Source organism: Talpa europaea (genome assembly GCF_964194135.1).
Source record: "Talpa europaea genome assembly, chromosome: 3".
NCBI classification, from domain to species: domain Eukaryota; kingdom Metazoa; phylum Chordata; class Mammalia; order Eulipotyphla; family Talpidae; genus Talpa; species Talpa europaea.
In genome coordinates, this window is record NC_140069.1 from 141,191,883 (window position 1) to 141,213,393 (window position 21,511).

At 44.0% G+C, this 21,511-nt stretch overlaps 1 protein-coding gene across 1 annotated transcript in view; it reads left to right on the forward strand.

Annotated features, from left to right (window-relative positions):
* Positions 1–7,810: 7,810 nt before the first annotated feature.
* UBN2 (ubinuclein 2) overlaps positions 7,811–21,511 on the forward strand; it is a gene marked incomplete at its 3' end in the record, with an annotated part of 65,693 nt that continues 51,992 nt past the window's right edge. The window contains exons 1-2 of the mRNA XM_084229203.1: positions 7,811–8,656; positions 14,486–14,578. Coding sequence (XP_084085329.1) covers positions 8,186–8,656; positions 14,486–14,578 — 564 coding nt within the window. The 5' untranslated portion in view covers positions 7,811–8,185. The remainder of the gene's footprint in view (positions 8,657–14,485; positions 14,579–21,511) is intronic.

A 21,511-nucleotide genomic window follows, 5' to 3' on the forward strand; every position in this document is an offset into this window, starting at 1 on the left:
GGTATTGTAGGAGGGGAAGGCCCTGGCTTAGGGCTATAGTGTGATGTCTACAATTCAGAAATCAATTTTCTATTTATACTCTGTAGCAAATGTTACTTGCAAACAGAAAAAAAATTTACACTTATTTTTGTACTTTGAAAGAATTATTATATTCTATTGTAATATATTCAAATTAAAGTTTATTATTTGGTTCTTATAATGGTATTGTGTTGAGTGTGGTAAGTGTGAGTCTGGGGTACATCATGTACCTTTCTCCCCTAACCCAAGTGAAGAGGAAAACAGGTATTCCCTCAGAAGACCTGCTCACTGCTTGTGTTCAGTCATAATAGTTTTGCCTCTGCTGAATGAATCACAGTGCATTCTAGAAGTTGTGAGACCAGTGCATCACATAATACCTTGTACACAGAAATCTCTCAGATGCTTGTTGACTGAATAAGCATATAGTAGCTGCTAAGTCAGGGAACTTGTGAGATCTGACTATATATATCTATGCATCTAATCTATCTATGTGTGTGTGTTATATATTAAATATCAGATATCATATATTATATAATATAAACATTTATTATTTAATATAAAACAGGCTTCAGGACTTCATTCTAGATAGTGGTAGCAACAGATGTTATGGCAGGGAATCCAGATGTTTAAACAGGAATGGAATTAAGGATCACCATTTCTTCAAGCTCAAGAAACAATTTGCTTTTGCCAGATTTCTTTGTTGTACTTGTGGCCAGGAGGACTTTGCCTGCAAACTTCACTTTCAGCATCTCAAGGTTCTTCTGCTCCTCTTTCTGTTTCTGCTTGAATGCTTTATGCTTTATCTTCCTCATTCACCTCTTCTGCTTCTTGGGCTGCTTCAAGGACTCCATTTGCCCTTTTCACAGTTGAACGTAACACCTGCTGCCCCTTCCCCCAGCCTCTGCCACTGGACTCCTGACCTCATATATTCTGGCTCCCATCTAGTTCTTTCATTGTGTGCCAAGCATATGGTAGGTGCCAGGGTACAAAGATAAATAATGCATAGCCCTGACCCTTAAGGAACTCAGGTTAACCAGTCTATACAACTAAGCACACTCATGTGACTGCATTTTCAGTAGGAACAAAGTACTGAGAGAGAAAATAAGGCAATCGGAATGTTTGTGTCCATATAAATGGGACACATCCTGCTTCAGTTGGGACAAACAGTCAGAAATGCAGCAGCTCAGAGATGCCCAGCTCCTGCCTTGTGTGCAGCACACACAGCAAGCGTCCAAGCACATAGAGCTGAAGGATCGCTGTCCTTTCCTGCCTTGGTGCCCTTCAAAAGTGGCAAGTAGGGTCCTCCCTGTGGCACAAGAGGTTAAGCGTTAGCCCTATGAAGCTATCCGCAGCCTCTGCAGCACGAGTTCGTTCCCCAACAGGCCAGGGAGCTGATCCACATGGCGCAGCAGACCTCTCTTGTCTCGCCAGCTGCTCTCCTCAGCAGTGTATTTCAGTAGATCCACCAGTTCTGTTCCCCAGTCTGTCTCTGGTGAATCCTCTCACCCCCTCACCCCCCATACCTCTGGCCTGCACCCCAGCTCTTATGTACATAAATACATAAATCTAAAAAAAAAAGTGGCAAGCAAGTGGGCAGTGTATCTACTTTCTAGTGGTAAAGTGACTGACTTTTTCTATGTTTAGATGGCTAGTCATCCCCCTTATATGTTCAAATAGTGCTCTACCTCTGTAGAGACGCTGTCAGGGAAACTGAGAGACCTGATGATGTGCCTATCTCCACCTTGACTCTGGGCAGAGGAATATGTGAAAGGTCCGAGACAGCACATGATAAAACACGAGACAAATACAATCAGCTGGTGGGTGTGTACTGAGTGTGTAGTGTATACAATAGTTTGCACTTTTTCAAAATATGAAATCCCTCTAAGTTAAACTTACATGCCAAATGCAACTAGGGCTGTCAGTAGCCTCCTAGCTGAACCTCGGGTGAAAAGGCTTTGGGTAGCCGGGATTTAGTTTCTACTGTGTGATGCATTTTATCTGATTTATTGTAATTTTTGTATATTCATTCTTATATTCATGTATATTTGTTCAGTTATATGTCCCACTGTGTTTCAGAAAAGATTTGAGATAAATTACATATATGGATACATAACAAAATGTGGCTAGAAGACATTTAAAAGTAAAGGAAGCCAAGAGTAAAGTCAATACACAGAAATACATGCCAGAATTACTTATAAATAGGCCAGAACTATACCTTCAAGGTTCCTACTAGCCAAAGCAAAAGGTTAAACACAACCAGACACACAATCCACAGTCCCTCTGGGTGAATGATTTCCCTAAGGGGACGAGCCCTAATTTCTCAGTGATCTCTGATTATCCGTGGCTTCTGACATAGGCTTTCTACACACTCACTTAGATATAACTATATGCTTAACAAAAAGTTCAAGGGCATCTTATTGCTGCTTGAGACATGGGCAGGTATTTCTTACTGTGTACTGTTAAGTAATTATATTTGCCCGTCCATTTTTAATTTCCTCTATAAACATAATTATAGTCATCTTTGCTAGTTTTTGACTGAGTAGTAGTTATTAATATGGTGGAGCTGAGACATGTGATACAAGTTTTTAAATTACAAGGATAGGATGAAAATATGGTAACAGTGACCTATAATTGCAAGGTACAATATAAGCAATAAAGTGATGGGGTAGGAGAGCTTATACATTCACTGAGGAAATACAACTAGAAAGTATAGTGGAATAAGTTAAATAGAAAAAGCTATATCGGGGAAGTGAGTCTTTTTTTTTTTAATATTTATTCATGCATACAAGAACCGGGGTAAGGCCAGATTTGCAGGAGGGTGAGAGGATTCACCAGAGACAGCGCGGGGAACAGAACAGGCAGACTGACTGAAATACACTGCTGAGGGGAGCAGTGAGCAAGGCAGGAGAGGTTTGCCTCGCCATGTGGGATTCTCGCAGGCTGGCCGGGATCGAACCCGTGCTGCAGAGGCTGCGGACAGCTTCACAGTGCAATGCTCAACAGCCTGCGCCACCAGGGGTGGCCCCGGAAGTGAGTCTTGAATTGAAAATTGAAGTATAAAATTTAACGAGCTAGGGAATAAATTAGCAATCATGTCAGATGAAGATAACAGAGTAGTGGAGTCATGAGTAATATTTACAGACATTTAATCTTCAATTGTTCCTATTTATTTATATAGAGACATAATCTGGTCCTTGAAAAAAAAGCCTGACTTTATTTGTAAATGTGTCATTTCATGCTATGACCTGGCAATTCCACTCCCAGGTACATGAGAGCGTGCTGTACATGCTCAGGAGGGTTCCTGGTGTACAAGCATGATTGTCACAGCAGTGTCCCCAGGAAAAACCTGGCAACAAGCCAAATACAACAACAGGAATGAAACTTAGCAATATTGCTTACAACAATAACTTTATAAGTTAAAGACAACTCAAATGTAAGTATTTCATCAAAGAGAAAGTAGGGGAAATATGAGCACAGAAATTAGAGTTAGTGGTTATCAGGAGTGGGGAGTAGGCAGGGGCTGGGTGGAAAGATCACACAGGTAGATGTGTTATCCTCAAGGTTCTAGTTCCCATGTTGCGTGGGGGTTATACCTTAATAAAAATCAGCTAAATAAATATAATATTAAAAATAAATTATAATTAAAGAGGGTCAACAGTGAGTGTATGTTTTAAAGTAAAAATATGACCAACCAAATCGTGTGCAGTTGAGGTAAAGCCAAAAACTAAACAGCTAGAAGGAGTAATTCTAGTCATACTCCTAAATGGAAAGCATGATGATCTTCAGATAGTGGAATTAGGTAACTCTACTTCATATTCTTATTTTTTTCCATATTTTCCAGTTTTTCGACAATGGGCACATATTATTTGTATATCAGGGAAAAAACATTAAAATACTCTAAAGACTATGTTTTACAACCAAAGAGATCTTCAATTTACACCTAACAAAACTAATAATTCATTCATCTCATCTAATACCCACCCCCCCCTCATTCAGAGTTCCCCAGTGGTCTCCAAAATGTTTTAAATTTTTTTAAATTTTTTTTTTTTTTTATAGAGGCATGTTTTTATTTATTTGTTTGTTTGTTTGTTTTTTGTTTATACATGCACGGGTATAGTCAGAAGCGCGGGAGGGTGAGAGAATTCACCAGAGCCAGAGCGGGGAGCAGAGCAGGCAGAAGGACCGAAGTACACTGCTGAGGGGAGCAGCGGGCGGCAGGAGAGGTCTGCGCACCATGTGGGACCCTCCTCCGGTGGCCGGGGAGCAGCCAGGTATCGAACCGGCGCTGCAGAGGCTGCGGGCAGCTTCGCAACCCAGCGCTCAACCGCTGCGCCACCGGGGAGGCCCCCAAAATGTTTTAGAATGAGGATCCAAACTAAATCCAACACTGCACATAGCTGTCATGGCCCTTAGACTTATTTTTTTTAATAGACTTCTCCCCTCCACCCCCACTCTTCCCTAGGTCATTGATTTGGGAGAAACTTGGGTCATCTGACTTGTGAAATGTTCCACATTCTGAATTTGGTTGACTGTTACTTCGTCTCATTATTGAACTTGTTCCTGTATCATTCAGATTACCTTTGAACTGTTACTTACATCTAGCCTGAGAAGATTCAGGTTTATGTTTCTTATGTTCTTATGTTTCTTTATTTTTTTTTTAAGATTTATTTATGCATACAAGAGCTGGGGTGTAGGCTAGGGGTGGGGGTGTGAGAGAGGATTCACCAGAGACAGAAGGGGGAGCAGAACAGACGGATCTACTGAAATACACTGCTGCAGGGAGCAGCAAGTGAGACAGGAGAGATCTGCTGTGCCATGTGGGTAGCTCCCTGACTGGGGACTGAATCATGCTGCAGTGGCTGTGGATAGCTTCACAGTGCTGAGACTTAACCTCTTGCACCACAGAGAGGCCTGCAATATAAATTTTTTTTTCCACTTATATTTGACAGCAGGAAATACAGAGGTAGAGGTACCTGTTGTGAACTGACCTTCACCAATTTGGTCATGATCCACTCAAGTTCTTTTTAGTACATATGTATAGCCACCAAGATGTTTGAGGTGAGTCAAATTTGGATACACTCCATAGCCTTACTACCAAATTATAATGACAGCATCTCTCAGACTAAGTTTTTAAACTACACATTTATTAGCAAGCAAGACCAAAATAATGCATATAGTCCATTTTGAAGTTCAGTCAAGTTCCAACCATTTGTTCTTTTAAGTGTTCCAACCCTACTTTACATGAAAGCTTCATTCTGAGCAGATGAGACAACATTCTAGAGAAAGGAGTCAGCAAACTAGAAAAAGTAAGTACCGGATAACAAGTATGTTAGATTTTTCAGTCCAAAAGGCAAAGTTGATAGTTTCATGGAGCTCTCTATATGAATGAAAGAAAATAAATGTCCCCTGAATTTTATTGATGAAATTCAAAATACAATAATAAAAATAACAGTAACCAACTATGGTTTTTGTAAGACAGATCTATTAAAGAGAATAATAGAATTCTTTCTCCAGGGGGTTTGAACAGCTAAGCCTTTTTCCACATGTATTTTTACCATCATTCATTTTAACACATGTGAGCAGAATCCACTTCAGTTTGTTTTCAAAACTTTGAATATATCTTGCCTGCAGTTCCACACAAACTGTTCATAGATGACAATTGTTCAGTTACTTCAAACTTGGCATTAACTCCTTGAGTAAATAACTGAGCAGTATAAAACTGCCAGGTCATCAAGGGCAAAGAAGTACTTCCGGTACCAGACAAAATGAATTACCCACATTTCACCCTGTTCCTCCTACTAGTTAGAAGAAAAAAAACCTAGGACAAAATTAATAAAGCAACAGACAGAAGATCTGAAAGGTGGAGAGAAAAAATGTAGACTGGCTGGGGACTTGGGACTAGAGGAATGCCCCAGTACTGATCTACTCTTAAAAATGGATAAAGGAAGTTCTTCAGACAGAAGGAAAACAGAAGGAAAGTTTTTTCATTCCTGAAGAGAAATGAAAAGGGACAATGTAGGATAAATAGACCATTTGCCTGCTCTTGACTTTTCATAATTATGTTTGATGGTTGACAGCAAAGTTTATAACATTGTCTGTTGTGCCTCTCAGTGCATGTAGAGGTAATATTTAAGACAAGTGTATCACAAAGGAAAGAATAAAGAGCTCTAAAAGGTAGTAAGTTTTCTACAGTCTATCTAAAGTGGCAAAGTGTTGATACTAGTAGACTTTGAAAAGTAACATTTATTTTATTAGGACCAGAGCAGCCACACACAAAACTATCCAGAGATATACTATAAACACATCAAAATAGAGTGCTATAAAATGCATAGAGTGGAAAAGAAAAAATAAAACTTCCTATTTTCAAGATGATCACCTATGTTGAAAATCCCAAGGAATCTACCAAGAAATACCCTGGAACTAATAGGGGAATTTGACAAGTTTGCCACATGCAAGATAAATACATGCAAACTGTTATATTTCTCTATACTAGCTATGTACCTATGGAAACCAATCTTAAAAACACCATACCACTTATAAACAGTAAGAAAATGGGGCTCCCTGGTGGTGCAAAGGGTTAAGATGCAACTTATGAAGCCATCAGCAGCCACTGCAGCACGAGTTCGATCCCCGGCCAGGGAGCTACCCACATGGCGCAGCAGACCTCTCCTGACTGGCCCGCTGCTCCCCTCAACATTGTATTTCAGCGGATCCACCTATTCTGTTCCCCACTCTGTCTCTGGTGAATCCTCTCACCCCCCAGCACCTCTGGCCTGTACCCCAGTTCTTGTATGCATAAATAAATAAATCTTAAAAAAAAATGAAATACAAAAACCAATTCCTGAAATCAGACAAGAGCTGTGGCTTCCAGAAAGGGTGTAAAGGGAGCAAAGGAGCCTATGGAATAATCAATTCCATCACCATCCTCATACGAATAAGTAATAGAAAACCAAAAAATGGAAACCCTCAAAATTCGTCTGTGACGTCACACCGATTTAGCGTCACCAATAGGTGATAATCCGGTTAATGTAATTCAGAAAGCACGGCTTCCCTTCCTAACAGGGAGCGCGAGTCCTCAAAATCACTTTCTACTGAATGAATGGAGACAGCCGGTTCCCTCTCTCTCAACGTGAATTCTGGAGTGTGCCCACAGGTGTGCCCCAGGTGTGCTCACAGGTGTGCCCACAGGTGTGCCCACAGGTGTGCTCACAGGTGTGCCCACGAGGCGCGCCCGTTGAGGCTCCCCCGCCGCCGAGGGCTTATTCAGCCTTGGCCTCTCGGGGCACGCTCCCCAACAAGCCACCAGCCCTCTGGAGAATTTTCTGTTCATTTCGACAGCCGAGGCTGCGGGACCCGGCCCAGGCCTGCGCACTCGCTGCTCCATGTCCCGGGGCAACGCGGCACCGGTTGCCGCACACCGTGGCCGCCGCGGCCGCCCGGGCGAGCTGGGGGCCTCGGGGGGGGGGCGGGCGAGGCCCGCGGCGGGGGACGCCGCCCGGCGAGTCCGGCAGGAGGAGCCATTTCCTGTCCGCGTCGGCCCCGGGTCGGCTCGCGCCCCCCGACTGCCCGCTCCGCCCCCCGCCCCCCCAGGCTCCAGGGCGGGGCGGGAAGCGCGGCCGGGCCGGCGGGCGCCATCACCAGCCCCCGCCCGGGCGCGTCCCGGCGTCGCCCTTGGCGAGCCCCGCGCGCGCCTCGGGTTTCCGGGTGCGAATAGGAAGCCGCTCGGGAAACCCCAACCCCCTCCCTCCTCGGGACGGCGCAGATGGCGTCCCCGTTTCTAGGGAAACCGCTCCTGCCGCACGTCACTTCCGCCGACCTGTCCGGACTCCCGGCCGCGGGGAGGCGAGGAGGAAAACCGAGCCGCAGCCACGACGGTGGACGCGAGCGTGTCGGGTCTGCGCATGCGCCCGCTCCGCGGCCTGCTTCTATTTATGTGGGGGATCCAACATGGCGGCGGCGGCGACCCTGGCGATGGCGGCGGCGCCCGTCAGAACATAGTGGCGGGGCCGGGGGCACAGTCCGCACTCACGGTGGCGGCGGCGGCGACGGCTGAGGGCGGCGGCGGGACGAAGAGCGGCGGAGCGAGCGAGCGAGGGCGGGCGGGCGCCCCACCCGGCGTCGGGGCGAGCGCCGGCGCGCGCGGAGGCAGAGGGCCGGAGCGGGGGGCATGGCGGAGCCGCGCCGAGTGGCGCTCATCAGCCTGTCACCGGTGAGGCGGCGCGAGGCCGAGCTCCCGGGGCCCGAGCGCGAGCCCGAGCCCCCGCGCGAGCCCCCCCGGCTCGAGCCGCCGCCGCCCCGCGAGCCGGCGCGGGCGGAGCCGCCGGCCCCGCGGGAGGCGACCCCCCGGGCGGACGCGCAGCCCCCCGCGCGCGAGAAGCCGCCCCCCCCGCGCGAGGCCGGCCGCGCCGAGCCGCCCATGGCGCTGCAGCGCGAGCCCCCGCGGCCCGAGCCCCCGCCGCCGCCGCTCGCGCCGCTGCTCGCGCCGCCGCCCCCGCCGCGGGAGCCGGCCGCCCGGGCCGCGCCGCCGCCGAGGCCGCCGCGGGAGACGGTGCGCCTGGAGCTGGTGCTCAAGGACCCCACGGACGAGAGCTGCGTGGAGTTCAGCTACCCGGAGCTGCTGCTGTGCGGAGAACAACGGGTACAGAGCCCCCCGCCCCCCGCCGGACCCCGGCGCCCCCCGGCGCCCCGCGGGGGGGCGGGCCGGGGCCGGGGCCGCGCGGGGGGGCGCGGCGGGCGGCCTCTCCCCGCCCGGCCCGGCCGCGGCGCCCCCCGGCTCCCCGGCCCCGCGCGCCCGCCCCGGACGCCGCCGCGGGCCGGTTCCTCCTGCGCCCTTCGCAGCCTCCGATTTTCCTCCTGTTCTTTTTGTCCCCCCCACCCCGCCCCAACAAAATCTTGGGGCGCCGCAAGTTGCGTGGTTGGGTTTTCCTGGAGGGGCGCTAGCTGTCGTTTCGGTAAGAAAGGAAGGGAAAACCGTGGGGGACACGCCCCCCGATCTGAAGCGGAGAGACCGTGGCACCCCCTCGGGATCGGCCGCGGCCTCGGCGCTGCGGCTGCGGAGCTGCGCCGCGGCGGGGAGGGCGGGGCCGGCCGCTGCGGGGAGGGGGTCAAAGTAAGCCAGGCCCCCCGCGCCCCCCGGGAGGGTTCCCACCTCGGGAATGGGGGAGACGCGGGTGGTCAGTTATCTCGTTGCTTTTCCCCGCGCGTGCGGGTGCCGGGCCGCCGCCGCAGCTTTGTGCTCTGGGGAGTTTGCGGACACGGTGCTGGTGGGGAGCGAGCAGCCGGTGTTACTGGGCGCCTCTCCTGCTCTCCTTCGAGTGTGTATCGGTAGCGGCGGGGGCCCGGCCCGAGGGTGTTGCAGTTGGCCGTGGTGATTCTTGGAGAATGATGGAAAAATAGCTTTGGATTTTTAAAAACTTTGCTGAGAATAAGCAGGTATGCTCTGGGTGGACCGACCGATCAGCAGTGGAGATGGGAAAGGGATTTGTTAATTATATGTTTTATTCTTGTGGGTTGGTGATCTTTAAAACTAAAAACGGAAAACGATGGGGTAACTGCAAAAAGAGAACAGTTTCTTCCGTTTGGAGACTGGGATCTCTGTTAGGTTTTGCACTTGGATAGGTCTGAAGGGCTCCAGAAGGCACTTGTTTCCGTCCTCAGGTGTCTTTGTAGAGTTGTGAAGTGAATGACTCCGTTAAAAATTTTATTAAATAATGTACCTGGCTTTTATTTATTATTTTTTTTTTTGGCCAACTAATCTTTTGATCACTATTTACAGATAATTGTTTCGTGGTCAAATTGTGACTGAATGGGTACAACCAAAATGGGCTATTAAGGGTAGAGATCATTTTGGTCACTTCCTGGTAACATTTTGCCCTTTAGACTCATTTTAGTGCCCCTGTGACATGTAACTATGATGCCATTTTTTTTTCCCCAAAGAATTTTGAAAATACTGGATTAAAGAAATTTTCAAATAAATAATATTTGATCTGATTTGAGTAGGTCTGTAATTTTACTCTCTAGTCGACTTCATAAATTGCAGGAGAAAACCACAGTATTTGGGTATAAATTCATCATAACTTACTAACATTTATTGAGTTCTTACTATGTGCTGGAAACAGTTCAGCTATTGTGTGACCTAGACTTTAGACCAGCAGATCTCCAAGAGATAGGCAGGACCCATTTTCCTCAGTTTACAAATGAGGCTAATGTGGAATGGTTATAGGTAATTTTATCAGTATTTCTTAGTAAAACATACTTTCTTAAAGTCACTTAGTATAGTTTAAGAGGATTCTGCCAAAATCACCTAAAATTAGAGTCTTAGAAATAACAAGAGTTCTACTATGATATTCTTCATGATGTAACATTCATGCCATGATAAATTAATATAGAAGTGTATCTTTTAATAAAAATTTTGATCTCCACTTTTTTTAATTGGTAATATTAGAAATACCGGTTTTATGAAATAAGAAAAGATGAATTTAGTTTTTCTGTTTATACTATCAATTTAGGGGTTTGTTGATTCAGTTTTCTTATTGTATATTCAGCTATATATCATTTATCATAGTTCATTGTATGAAAAATTAAACTGTTTATACAGTGCACATTTGTAACAAAAATGTGTCAGATTTTCCCATGGTTATTTCCAATGAAATTTCCAACATTTAATACATAAGAAAGACTAAAACATCTTTCTAAATAAAGTTGGTGTAGTTCCACGAGAGGAAATCCTAGGAAAAGAGACTATCAAAAAGCAAAATATGACCATTAGAATTGGTCTAGTGTCTCTTCCTCTCAAGGGAAGTCTAGTCACTTTTATTGATGTTGTAATATTTTCAAGATTTCATTTTAATTTTGAATTAGTGTAATTGAACAATATATCATGTAGTGCAGGGTAAGAGTAGAAAAGGAAGAAAAGAGGTCTCATAAAATTGAAAGAATAAAAGGTTTTAAAATCTTGAAGTAGCCACTTATCACCAAATAAGATTTTAACTCCAGATTCTCAAATTGATAGTTGTTGGTGTAAAAAAAAAAAATCAGCCACATTTGAATACCATCTTTATTGGTGCATTTAAATTATCCTCCTCCATAAATATTTAGTGAACAGTAAAACCCCCAATTAACTGAATATAGTCAGAGTGTTTCTATGCTCTAACTAATGAGGAAAAGTACAGTTAAGTGAGGGTGTGTTAGCAAAGTATGAAAAATGTAATCTCTTTCCATGTTTTCAGGGTACACATAGCTTCATATTACAAAACAGGTGTACACATTTCTGCTCTTGTTTTTTTTTTTTTTTCACTTTATCTTGGAGGTTTTTTTCCTATTAGGACACAAGAGAAGTTGCTCTGCCTCCTTTTTAAAGGCTGCATGATAATCCTTTCTATGGACGAATCACAGCTTATTTAACCAGTCCCAGTTGATTTGGGCATTTCCAAGTGGTTTGCTTTTGGAAATAGTGCCGCAATAAGTTACTTAGTAACATGGCAATTCATACAATTTTTGGCTAATCAGAAGGACAAACCTTTCCTATGACTGTTGAGTATTGAGCCAGGGTTAAGGTGATTCAGGGTTAAGGTGGTTCAGGGTCAAGGCTGAGACACTGCAGTCATCTCTATCTTGGAAGATAATTTGTTCACCATTTCTGACTATAGGCTACAATTTAGAAATAAACTTTGGCAATAATTGACCACAAATTCTTTTTTAATTCCTTGTAAACCAGAAAATCAGTTAACCAGAAAATTCAATTGTAAATGTGCTTAATTGAACATTTATCATAAAAAGAAAAATAACTTATGGTGATTATGTAATTATACTGTTAAAGAATCCTGTGGTGTTTCATTGCTTTTCATGTTGCATATATTGGATAAGATAAAGAAAAAAATCTCTTGAAAATCTGTTAATGAGTTCACCTCACTGGACAAATGTATCAGTATTGTATGTGAGTAGTTGGTAATTTTGATATTTGCTAATTTTGCATCTATTTTTCACCTGAAAGAGATTTTTAAAAACCTTACTTAGAGCCTTGATTAGGGTCAGGGCTCTTTTTTTTTTAAGATTTAATTATTTATGCAAGAAACGGGGTACAGGCCAGATGTGCAGGAGGGTGAGAGGATTCACCAGAGACAGAGTGGGGAGCAGAACAGGCAGACTGACTGAAATATACTGCTGAGGAGGGCAGTGGGCGAGACAGGAGAGGTCTGCCACGCCATGTGGGTATCTCTGCGGCCAGTGGGGTTCGAACTGGTACTGCAGAGGCTGTGGACAGCTTCACAGCAGTGTGCTTAACTACCTGCACCACCAGCGAGGCCCCAGGCTCTTTTTTAACTAAAAGAAAAGTTTGTTTTTATAGACTCAACAGTTTACTTTTGATGCCTATAGAAAGTCCACATGAAGTATTTTATTTTTTTTTTTAATTTTTTTTTTTAATAGAGGCATGTTTTATTTATTTGTTTGTTTGTTTGTTTGTTTTGTTTATACATACACTGGGTACAGTCAGAAGCATGGGAGGGTGAGAGAATTCACCAGAGCCAGAGCAGGGAGCAGAGCAGACAGAAGGACCGAAATACACTGCTGAGGGGAGCAGCGGGCGGTAGGAGAGGTCTGCGCGCCATGTGGGACCCTCCTCCGGTGGCCGGGGAGCAGCCGGGAATCGAACCGGCGCCAGCATAAGCAGCGGGCACCTTCGCAACCCAGCGCTCAACCACTGCGCCACTGGGGAGGCCCCCCACATGAAGTATTTTAGAATGCCTTGTAAGGGGATTCCTATTAAAAATATATGTCCATGTATTTATATTTGCACATATTAAATGGGCCAGGCCTGAAGTAAGACCCAGTGTTTGGACTTCACAGTGACATGAAGGAACAGTTTATAATGGGAAGGATGGTGGTTGTTCACTCTCTTTAACTTTAGTCTCAAGATGGTAACTTCTGTTGGGATAAAGAATTCTATAGTTGTCTTTCTTATTACACTAGGTAATTTTAAAGTTGATTCTAAAATTAATTCCTTTATTAATATTGTCATATTGCATACATTGGATGAGAAATAGGAACGATGTATTGAAGATGGTGTTGGTGAATTATCTCTGAATTCTAACACGCTGAGTGTGATGAATCTGTCCATGTTTTTCTGTCATATTTTTTACGCTGATCACATCTTGGCCTTTATATGCAAGATGTAATTTCTCAGTTCCAAAGTGTGCGAATCTTCATCCCTTCTGCATTTTTTTTCTTGCCCTTAAGGAGCAACAAAATCTATAGTATTTCAGTTGTAATATACTTTCATATTTAACTACCTGAAGATGCTGCAATTGAAAATACCCAGCCTTCCTTGTTTTTTTATGTTTATTTATATATTTTTTAAAGATTTATTTATGCATACAAGAACTGGTGTACAGGTCAGAGGTGCGGGGGTGGGGGGGCAGGGGGCAGGGTGAGAGGATTCACCAGAGACAGTAGGGAACAGAACAGGCAGATCTACTGAAATACACTGCTGAGGGAAGCAGCAGGCAGTCAGGAGAGGTCTTCTGCTCCCTGGCTGGCGGGGGGGATGCTGCAGTGACTGTAGATCTCTTCATAGTGCTGTGCTTAACCCCTTGTGCCACCAAGGAGGCCCCTCCTTGTTTTTTTAAATTAGCTTTCTAATCAGTTTTCATAATTGGATATAAATAGCGTTTTTACCCATATGTAGCTCCTTGCTTTGGTTTTTTTGTTGTTTATCAAAAATTCACATATATGTGAAGTTTGTCTTTGAAAGTAGTAAACTTTAGAAAAGGATGTGATTTGTTTTTTTCTTTAGGTAAACAGGTGTGGGCTTGGTGCTCTGTTTTTAAACCCTATATTATAAGCATCCACTCTCCCCTGCTCTGAGGAGGTGGCCATGGTCATCAATTTGCAGCTTTTTCTATTTGCACTTTTCTGGCTTTCTTAAAAGTATTATGTGTTCCTTGAATGACTATCCAATGCCTTGATGTAGATGATACAGAGGTTTTTGATGGTAGGCTTCAGCAGAGGTAGCTACTCAAGTGATAACTCAGGATATCACTCAAGTGATGACTCCAGTAAATAAGAAGGAGATCTGTTTAGAAGCATTTCCTGACCACAGCAGTTTGCCTTTATTAGGGAAGATCTTAAAATAGAGTTATAAGTGGGATTTTCATTTTCACCTAATTTTCTTGTTTTGTTTTTTTTTTTTTTTTGACTTTGTTATTTTGATTGGAATGATGGTATGATCATTTTGCAGTGGAAATCTTTTGGATTATTAAATTCTTAACCACCAAAAAATTGTAGACTACGAAAGAGACCATTAAAACTGCAAATATTTCTTAATACAACATTTCTTTTTAGTTACCTTTAAGACTTTTATGTGTTAATATTTGGAAAAATTGACTAATTATTAAATTTAAGGGTGTATTTAACTCTGGTTGAAATAATGCTAACGCTTTCATATCTTTTCCCATTTACTTTAAATCAGAAGAAGCCCATTCACACAGAAGACCCATTTAATGATGAGCATCAGGAGAGGCAAGAAGTGGAAATGCTGGCTAAGAAGTTTGAAATGAAATATGTGAGTATAATAAACTCTTCATTTAGGTAATTTTATCATATTGGCCTGTTCTTTCTGTGACTGGTTGTGAGGGCCTGTTAAATCCATTGTTCCCCGTCTCCTGTTCTCACAAATTGAGTCTAAATCGATGGTTAGACAGTCGTAGAGTCTGACTGGTTTGTATTCCCAGAGTCCAGGCAGTTACCGCTGATCCTTATAACAAACTATAAGGTGAGTTATTTTGACCACCTTTTACAGATGAAGAAACTGAAGGTCTGAGTTCAAGGTTCAGTACCTTATCTAATGTCAAACAGTGGCAAGAACACGCCTGCATATCTAGGTCTCTCTGGTTCATCCTTTGCCCTTTCTAGTGACATTGAGAATGCTGCTTTAGCTCCCGTGGTGCAGTACTTCTTAAACTTTCTGCCTCTTAAGAGTTTGAGAATGAGTGTGTGTGCTTCCACGCACCTGGGATCAGAATCAATCAGAGGCAGCACAGAATTTCTTTAAGCGTTCTGTTTATGTTAAAGATTCATGTACATTTTATATTCTTTGTCACAATAGATCTGTGTTTGTTTTCATAGAAATTTTAATTACCTGATTATGAAGTTCTTTACCACGTTCCTCAAATTTTCTAGTATAATTAGCTTTGTCAAAGACCCATTCCCCATCCCATGTTTATCCTATGTTTTTAACCACTTCTTGGCATTTTGTTAAAGCATAAACTTGTGGGAAGCAAGACCTTACCACTTCTGGCTTCCCTGTGAGCACTGGAAAGCATATTACAGAGATTGAGGGTCAGCTCACCTATCCCTATCATACATGTTATCTTTAAAATGCAGCTAGGGGCCTCCCCGGTGGCACAGCGGTTGAGTGCTGGGTTGCGAAGCTGCCCGCAGCCTCTGGGGCGCTGGTTCGATCCCTGGCTGCTCCCCGGCCACCAGAGGAGGGTCCCACATGGTGCGCAGACCTCTCCTGCAGCCCGCTGCTCCCCTCAGCAGTGTACTTCGGTCCTTCTGCCTGCTCTGCTCCCCACTCTGGCTCTGGTGAATTCTCTCACCCTCCCGCCTTCTGACTGTACCCAGTGCATGTGTAAACAAACAAACAAATAAATAAATAAAGCATGCCTCTATTAAAAAAAAAAAAAAGACTTAAAAAAAATAAAAAATAAAATGCAGCTAGGATCTTGCTTGACGTTTGCTAGCTCCTTGTGGAAATGAAGAAAACGGGGATAGGTGAACTAATGAGAATGGTTGGAATGTGTTGGGGTGGGGTTCTAGCCATATTTTGCTACACCCTTTGGTAAGGTCGTTTAGCCTCTTTGGGCCATAGGTTTTTTTGCAGCCTTTTATGGCTCTGTATTCTATGACTGTAAATAACACATTTAGGTATGGATTGGTGGTGTTTTTATAGAATAGTAAAAGTTGTTACAGTGTTCTCAGATTGTAATATATATTTGGATATATATGTATTTCTTTTTGCCTACCCCACACCCCATTTTTAAACATACTGCAAAATACTATACACATTTCTGCTCTTGACTTTTTTTACCTACTTTATCTTAGAGATTTTTTTCCCTCTTTTTTTTTTTTTAAAAGATTTATTTATTTATGCATACAAGAACTGGGATATAGGCCAGAGATGCGGAGACACGGGGAGGTGAGAGGATTCACCAGAGACAAGAGTGGGGAACAGTACAGGCAGACGGACTGAAATACACTACTGAGGGGAGCAGCGGGCGAAACAGGAGAGATCTGCTGTGCCATGTGGGTAGCTCCCTGGCTGGCCTGGGATTGAACTTGTGCTGCATAGGCTGCGGATTGCTTCATAGTGCGTACTTAACCCCTTGTACCACCAGGGAGGCCCAATTTTCTTCCTTTTAAAAAGGACAAAAAGATCAGTCTTGCTACTCTCTTGTTTTTAAAAGGCTACATTACATGTACTCCATTGTATGGAAGTACCACAATTAATTGAACTAGTCCCCAAGTGATTTAGATTGTTTCCAAAGAGTTTGCTCTTGTAAATGGTAGTAAATTACTTAGTAGCATGGTGCTTTGCTCATTCTTAAGTTTATCTGTAGGCCAGAGTTGGGAAGTTGAATTTTTAGATCAAAAGATCTGTGCATTTATAGTCTTGGTATATGTTACCAAATGACCAGTTTCATCTCCACCCAGTGCTATGTTGGAGTGCCTGTTTTTCTGTAGGCTACGAAACCCAGGATTAGAATTGCCCTCTGTAATGGCAAAATGCCTGGCACCCTATAAGTAATGTAACTCAGTATATGATGTACTACAGAGTTAGCATTAAATCTTACTGGCAAGCCCTTGACTGGTACTTAGAATTGAAAAACCAATGTTCTGAAGAAGTTGATTGGTGTGCTAAACAAGTTGGCTATATCTAGGCACTGTCATTGTATAGGGATAAAATATTGCTCTTGTTATCATCCAAATTGATGGGCTATTTTTTTTTTTTAAAGATTTATTTATGCATACAAGAACTGGGTTACAGGCCAGAGGCGCAGGGGGTGAGAGGATTCACCAGAGACAGAGTAGGGAACAGAACAGGCAGATGGACTGAAATACGCTGCTGAGGGGAGCAACGGGCGAAACAGGAGAGGTCTGCTGCGCCATGTGGGTTACTCCTTGGCCAGGGATTGAACTCGTGCTGCAGTGGCTGTGGATTGCTTCATAGGTTGCCTCTTAACCCCTTGCACCATCAGGGAGGCCCAGTGGGCTCTATTTCTTCACTAGATTTTTGTTTTGCCTACTCCCTTATTTCCATTCTTAGTAGAGATTTAAAATATTACAAAGACTTGATGTGCATAAACAAAGCATGCCATGAGTATTTAGTATTAAATATTTATTATAACAAATTATTTAGGACCTTTTTCATCAAGCTAAAAGTAAACTGGAAGAAGGTACCTCATCCAGGTTTAGGATTTAGGCTGTCACAGAAGATTATTCTTGGAAAAAGAATAGCTATAGGAAAGAAAAAATCAAAATCAACAAACAACTATAAACCAGAGACACACCATGTGGGGGGGCGGGAAAAGGAGGGATTGGGGTCAAAATAAGGGGGTTGCAGTTGAATGGGGAATATAAAAATAAAATTTAAAAAATATATAAAGAAAGAAAGAAGATTACTCTTAAACAACAAAGATTGTTCATTATTGGTGGTCAGGGTAGAAAATTATGATTTCCATATGTTGTTTAAATTTTATATTTAAAGATGTTCTTATACTTAAAATATAAATATACATACTAAATATATATTTAGTAAATGTACATATGGTACACTATATATTTATAGTTTATTTTAATTTTTAAAAAGATTTATTTATTTTTAATTTTTGTGTAGACGAACTGGGGTGTAGACCAAAGGTGCAGGGGGTGAGAGGATTCACCAGAGTCAGTGGGGAGCAGAAAAGGTAGATTTACTGAAATACACCCCTAAGGGGAGCATCAGGCAAGATCAGAGAGGTCTGCTGTGCCATATGTAGTTTAGCTCCCTGGCAGGGGATCAAACCCAGGCTGTGGTGGTGATAGCGCTGAGACTTGACCCCTAAGCCACCAGAGAGGCCCTGTGTATTTTAAACAAAGGAAAATGTTTTAAATAATGTATGTAAAAGCTTGCAAAATGTTAGTTTTACTTTTTCTATTTTTCTTTTCAGATGTCAAAAGAAGGACTTAGTTCTTTAACACTTAAGAACATAAAATTTGTATCCCTAGCTACCTTTCCTTTAACTTTTATTTCTATGATGTTATAATTTAGATGTCCTTGTCACAATTTCTGAAAATCAACTAAGGTTTTCCATCCCTTTTTCCTTGGACAGAAATACAGTAATTTCTTTCTTTTTTTTTTTTAAAGAGGCACGTATTTTATTCATTTATTTATTTGTTTGTTTGTTTTTGTTTATACATGCACTGGGTACAGTCAGAAGCGCGGGAGGGTGAGAGAATTCACCAGAGCCAGAGTGGGGAGCAGAGCAGGCAGACTGATGAAATACACTGCTGAGGGGAGCAGCGGGCGGCAGGAGAGGTCTGCACGCCATGTGGGACCCTCCTCTGGTGGCCAGGGAGCAGCCGGGGATCGAACCGGCGCTGCAGAGGCCGCAGGCAGCTTCGCAACCCAGCGCTCAACCGCTGCGCCACCGGGGAGGCCCCTCTTTCTTTTTTTTTTTTTAAAGCTGTTATGCTGGGATTTTATTTTATTTTTTTATTTTTTAAAGATTTTATTCATTTATTCATAAAAGCACCGGGTACAGTCAGAAGCGCGTGAGGGTAAGAGAATTCACCAGAGCCAGAGCAGGGAACAGAACAGGCAGACCGACGGGCGCGGCAGGAGAAGTCTGTCGCTCCATGTGGGACCCTCGCCGGCGGCCGGGGATTGAACTGGCACTGCAGTCTATGGGCAGCTTTGCAGACCAGCGCTCAACCGCTGAGCCACCAGGGGAGGCCCAGAAATACAGTAATTTCTAAGCTCTGTGTATAAAGTATTTGAGCGTTTTCATTGGCCTTCAAAGGGCATGACAGTTGCCCTTTCCTGGAGAAACTTTCAAAATAGATGGGATGACAAACCATATGAGGCACACAAATGCCATGCCAAGCAGTGCCAACAGCGATGAGCGACTCAAGTGTGGGGACTTAAGAGTAGAAGGACTATGTCTGTGCTTGAAATTTGAAGGGATTTTGGACACTTTGGTGCAGCAATGTTGAATGAATTCTTCCAGTCTCCTGTGGCTCCGAATTTCTCTGTAATTCCTGGGATAGCTTTGTAGCCGTGGATTGAGGCAGCGGTGGCAGTGTATTGTAGTGGAAGGAGCACAGGATTATAAGTAAACACAACTAGGTTCTGGTCCTAACTTGGCCATATTAACTATCTGGGTGACTATATATTAATTATCTTAGTGAATACTCTTGCATTATCTATGAGGGGAAATTAAGATCTGCCTAATGAACTTTAGAGCGCTAGGTGTTTTGTCAATATCTTGAGACATCAATGTCTGTGAAAGAATAGATTTTTTTTTTAAAAGATTATTTATTTATACAAGCACTGGGTACAGTCAGAAGCGCAGGAGGGTGAGAGAATTCACCAGAGCCAGAGCGGGGAGCAGAGCAGGCAGAAGGACCGAGGTACACTGCTGAGAGGAGCAGCGGGTGGCAGGAGAGGTCTGCACACTATGTGGGACCCTCACCTGGTGGCCGGGGATGGAACCGGTGCTGCAGAGGCTGCAGGTAGCTTCGCAACCCAGCGCTGGTTACCACTGCGCCACCGGGGAGGCCCTATTATTATCATTTAATGTGTTATATAAATGTGAACTACTATTTAGTCACTAAAGCATATTGCTCTTATGGAGAACTAGTCTTATATTATAAACATTTTTTTTTTTAATAGAGGCATGTTTATTTATTTATTTGTTTGTTTGTTTGTTTTGTTTATACATGCACTGGGTACAGTCAGAAGCACGGGAGGGTGAGAGAATTCACCAGAGCCAGAGCAGGGAGCAGGGAGCAGAGCAGGCAGAAGGACCGAAGTACACTGCCGAGGGGAGCAGCGGGCGGCAGGAGAGGTCTGCGTGCCATGCGGGACCCTCCTCTGGTGGCCGGGGAGGCCCATATTATAAACATTTTTAACATAAACATCTGTGAGGTTTTAATTGACTACTTCATTGATTTTTTGTTGTTGTTGTTTTTTTTTTAAAGATTTATTTATTTATGCATACAAGAACTGGGGTGTAAGCCAGAGGTGTGTGAGGTGAGAGGGAGGATTCAACAGAGAGAGCAGGGAATACAACAGACAGATGTACTGAAATACACTGCTGAGGGGAGCAGCAGGCAAGACAGGAGAGGTCTGCTGCGCCCTGTGGGTCATCTCCCTGGTGCCCAGGGATTGAATTCGTGCTGTAGTGGCTGGTAGTAGTTTGATAACACTGTCTTTAACCCCTGCGCCACCAGGGGGGCCCTACTTCATTGATTTTGATCTTTTATTTCAGATATATATTTTTTTTTTTATTTTATTTTTTTTTTTGATTTTTTTTAATAGAGGCATGTTTTTTTTTATTTTATTTATTTGTTTGTTTTTGTTTATACAAGCACTGGGTACAGTCAGAAGCGCGGGAGGGTGAGAGAATTCACCAGAGCCAGAGCGGGGAGCAGAGCAGGCAGAAGGACCGAAGTACACTGCTGAGGGGAGCAGAGGGCGGCAGGAGAGGTCTGCACGCCATGTGGGACCCTCCTCCTGTGGCCGGGGAGCAGCCGGGGATCGAACCAGCGCCGCAGAGGCCGCGGGCAGCTTCGCAACCCAGCGCTCAACCGCTGCGCCACCGGGGAGGCCCTTATTTCAGATATTTTATACACATAGCCTTTACCTTTGTTCCTTTGATCCTTTTTTACAGATTCTTTTTAACTATGATGGTCTTAAAAACCACAACAAATGATTTGGGATTTTTTTTTTTTTTTTAAGATTTATTTATTTTATTTATACAAGCACTGGGTACAGTCAGAAGCATGGGAGGGTGAGAGAATTCACCAGAGCCAGAGCGGGGAACAGAACAGGCAGACTGACAAAATACACTGTGGAGGGGAGCAGCAGGCGTGGCAGGAGAGGTCTCTGCGCCATGTGGGACCCTCGCCGGTGGCCAGGGATCGAACCAGCCTGCAGAGACTGCGGGCAGCTTCGCAGCCCAGCGCTCAACGCTGCGCCACCAGGGGAGGCCCTGATTTGGGATTTCTTTTTTTTTTTTAAAGGTTTATTTTCTTTTTATACAAGAGCTGGGGTTCAGGCCAGATGCGCGGGAGAGTGAGAGGATTCACCAGAGACAGAGTGGGGAACAGAACAGGCAGACTGACAAAATACACTGCCGATGGGAGCAGCGGGCGAGACAACAGAGGTCTGCGCACCATGTGGGATCCTCGCCTGCCGGGACCCACGCTGCAGAGGCTGTGACCAGCTTCA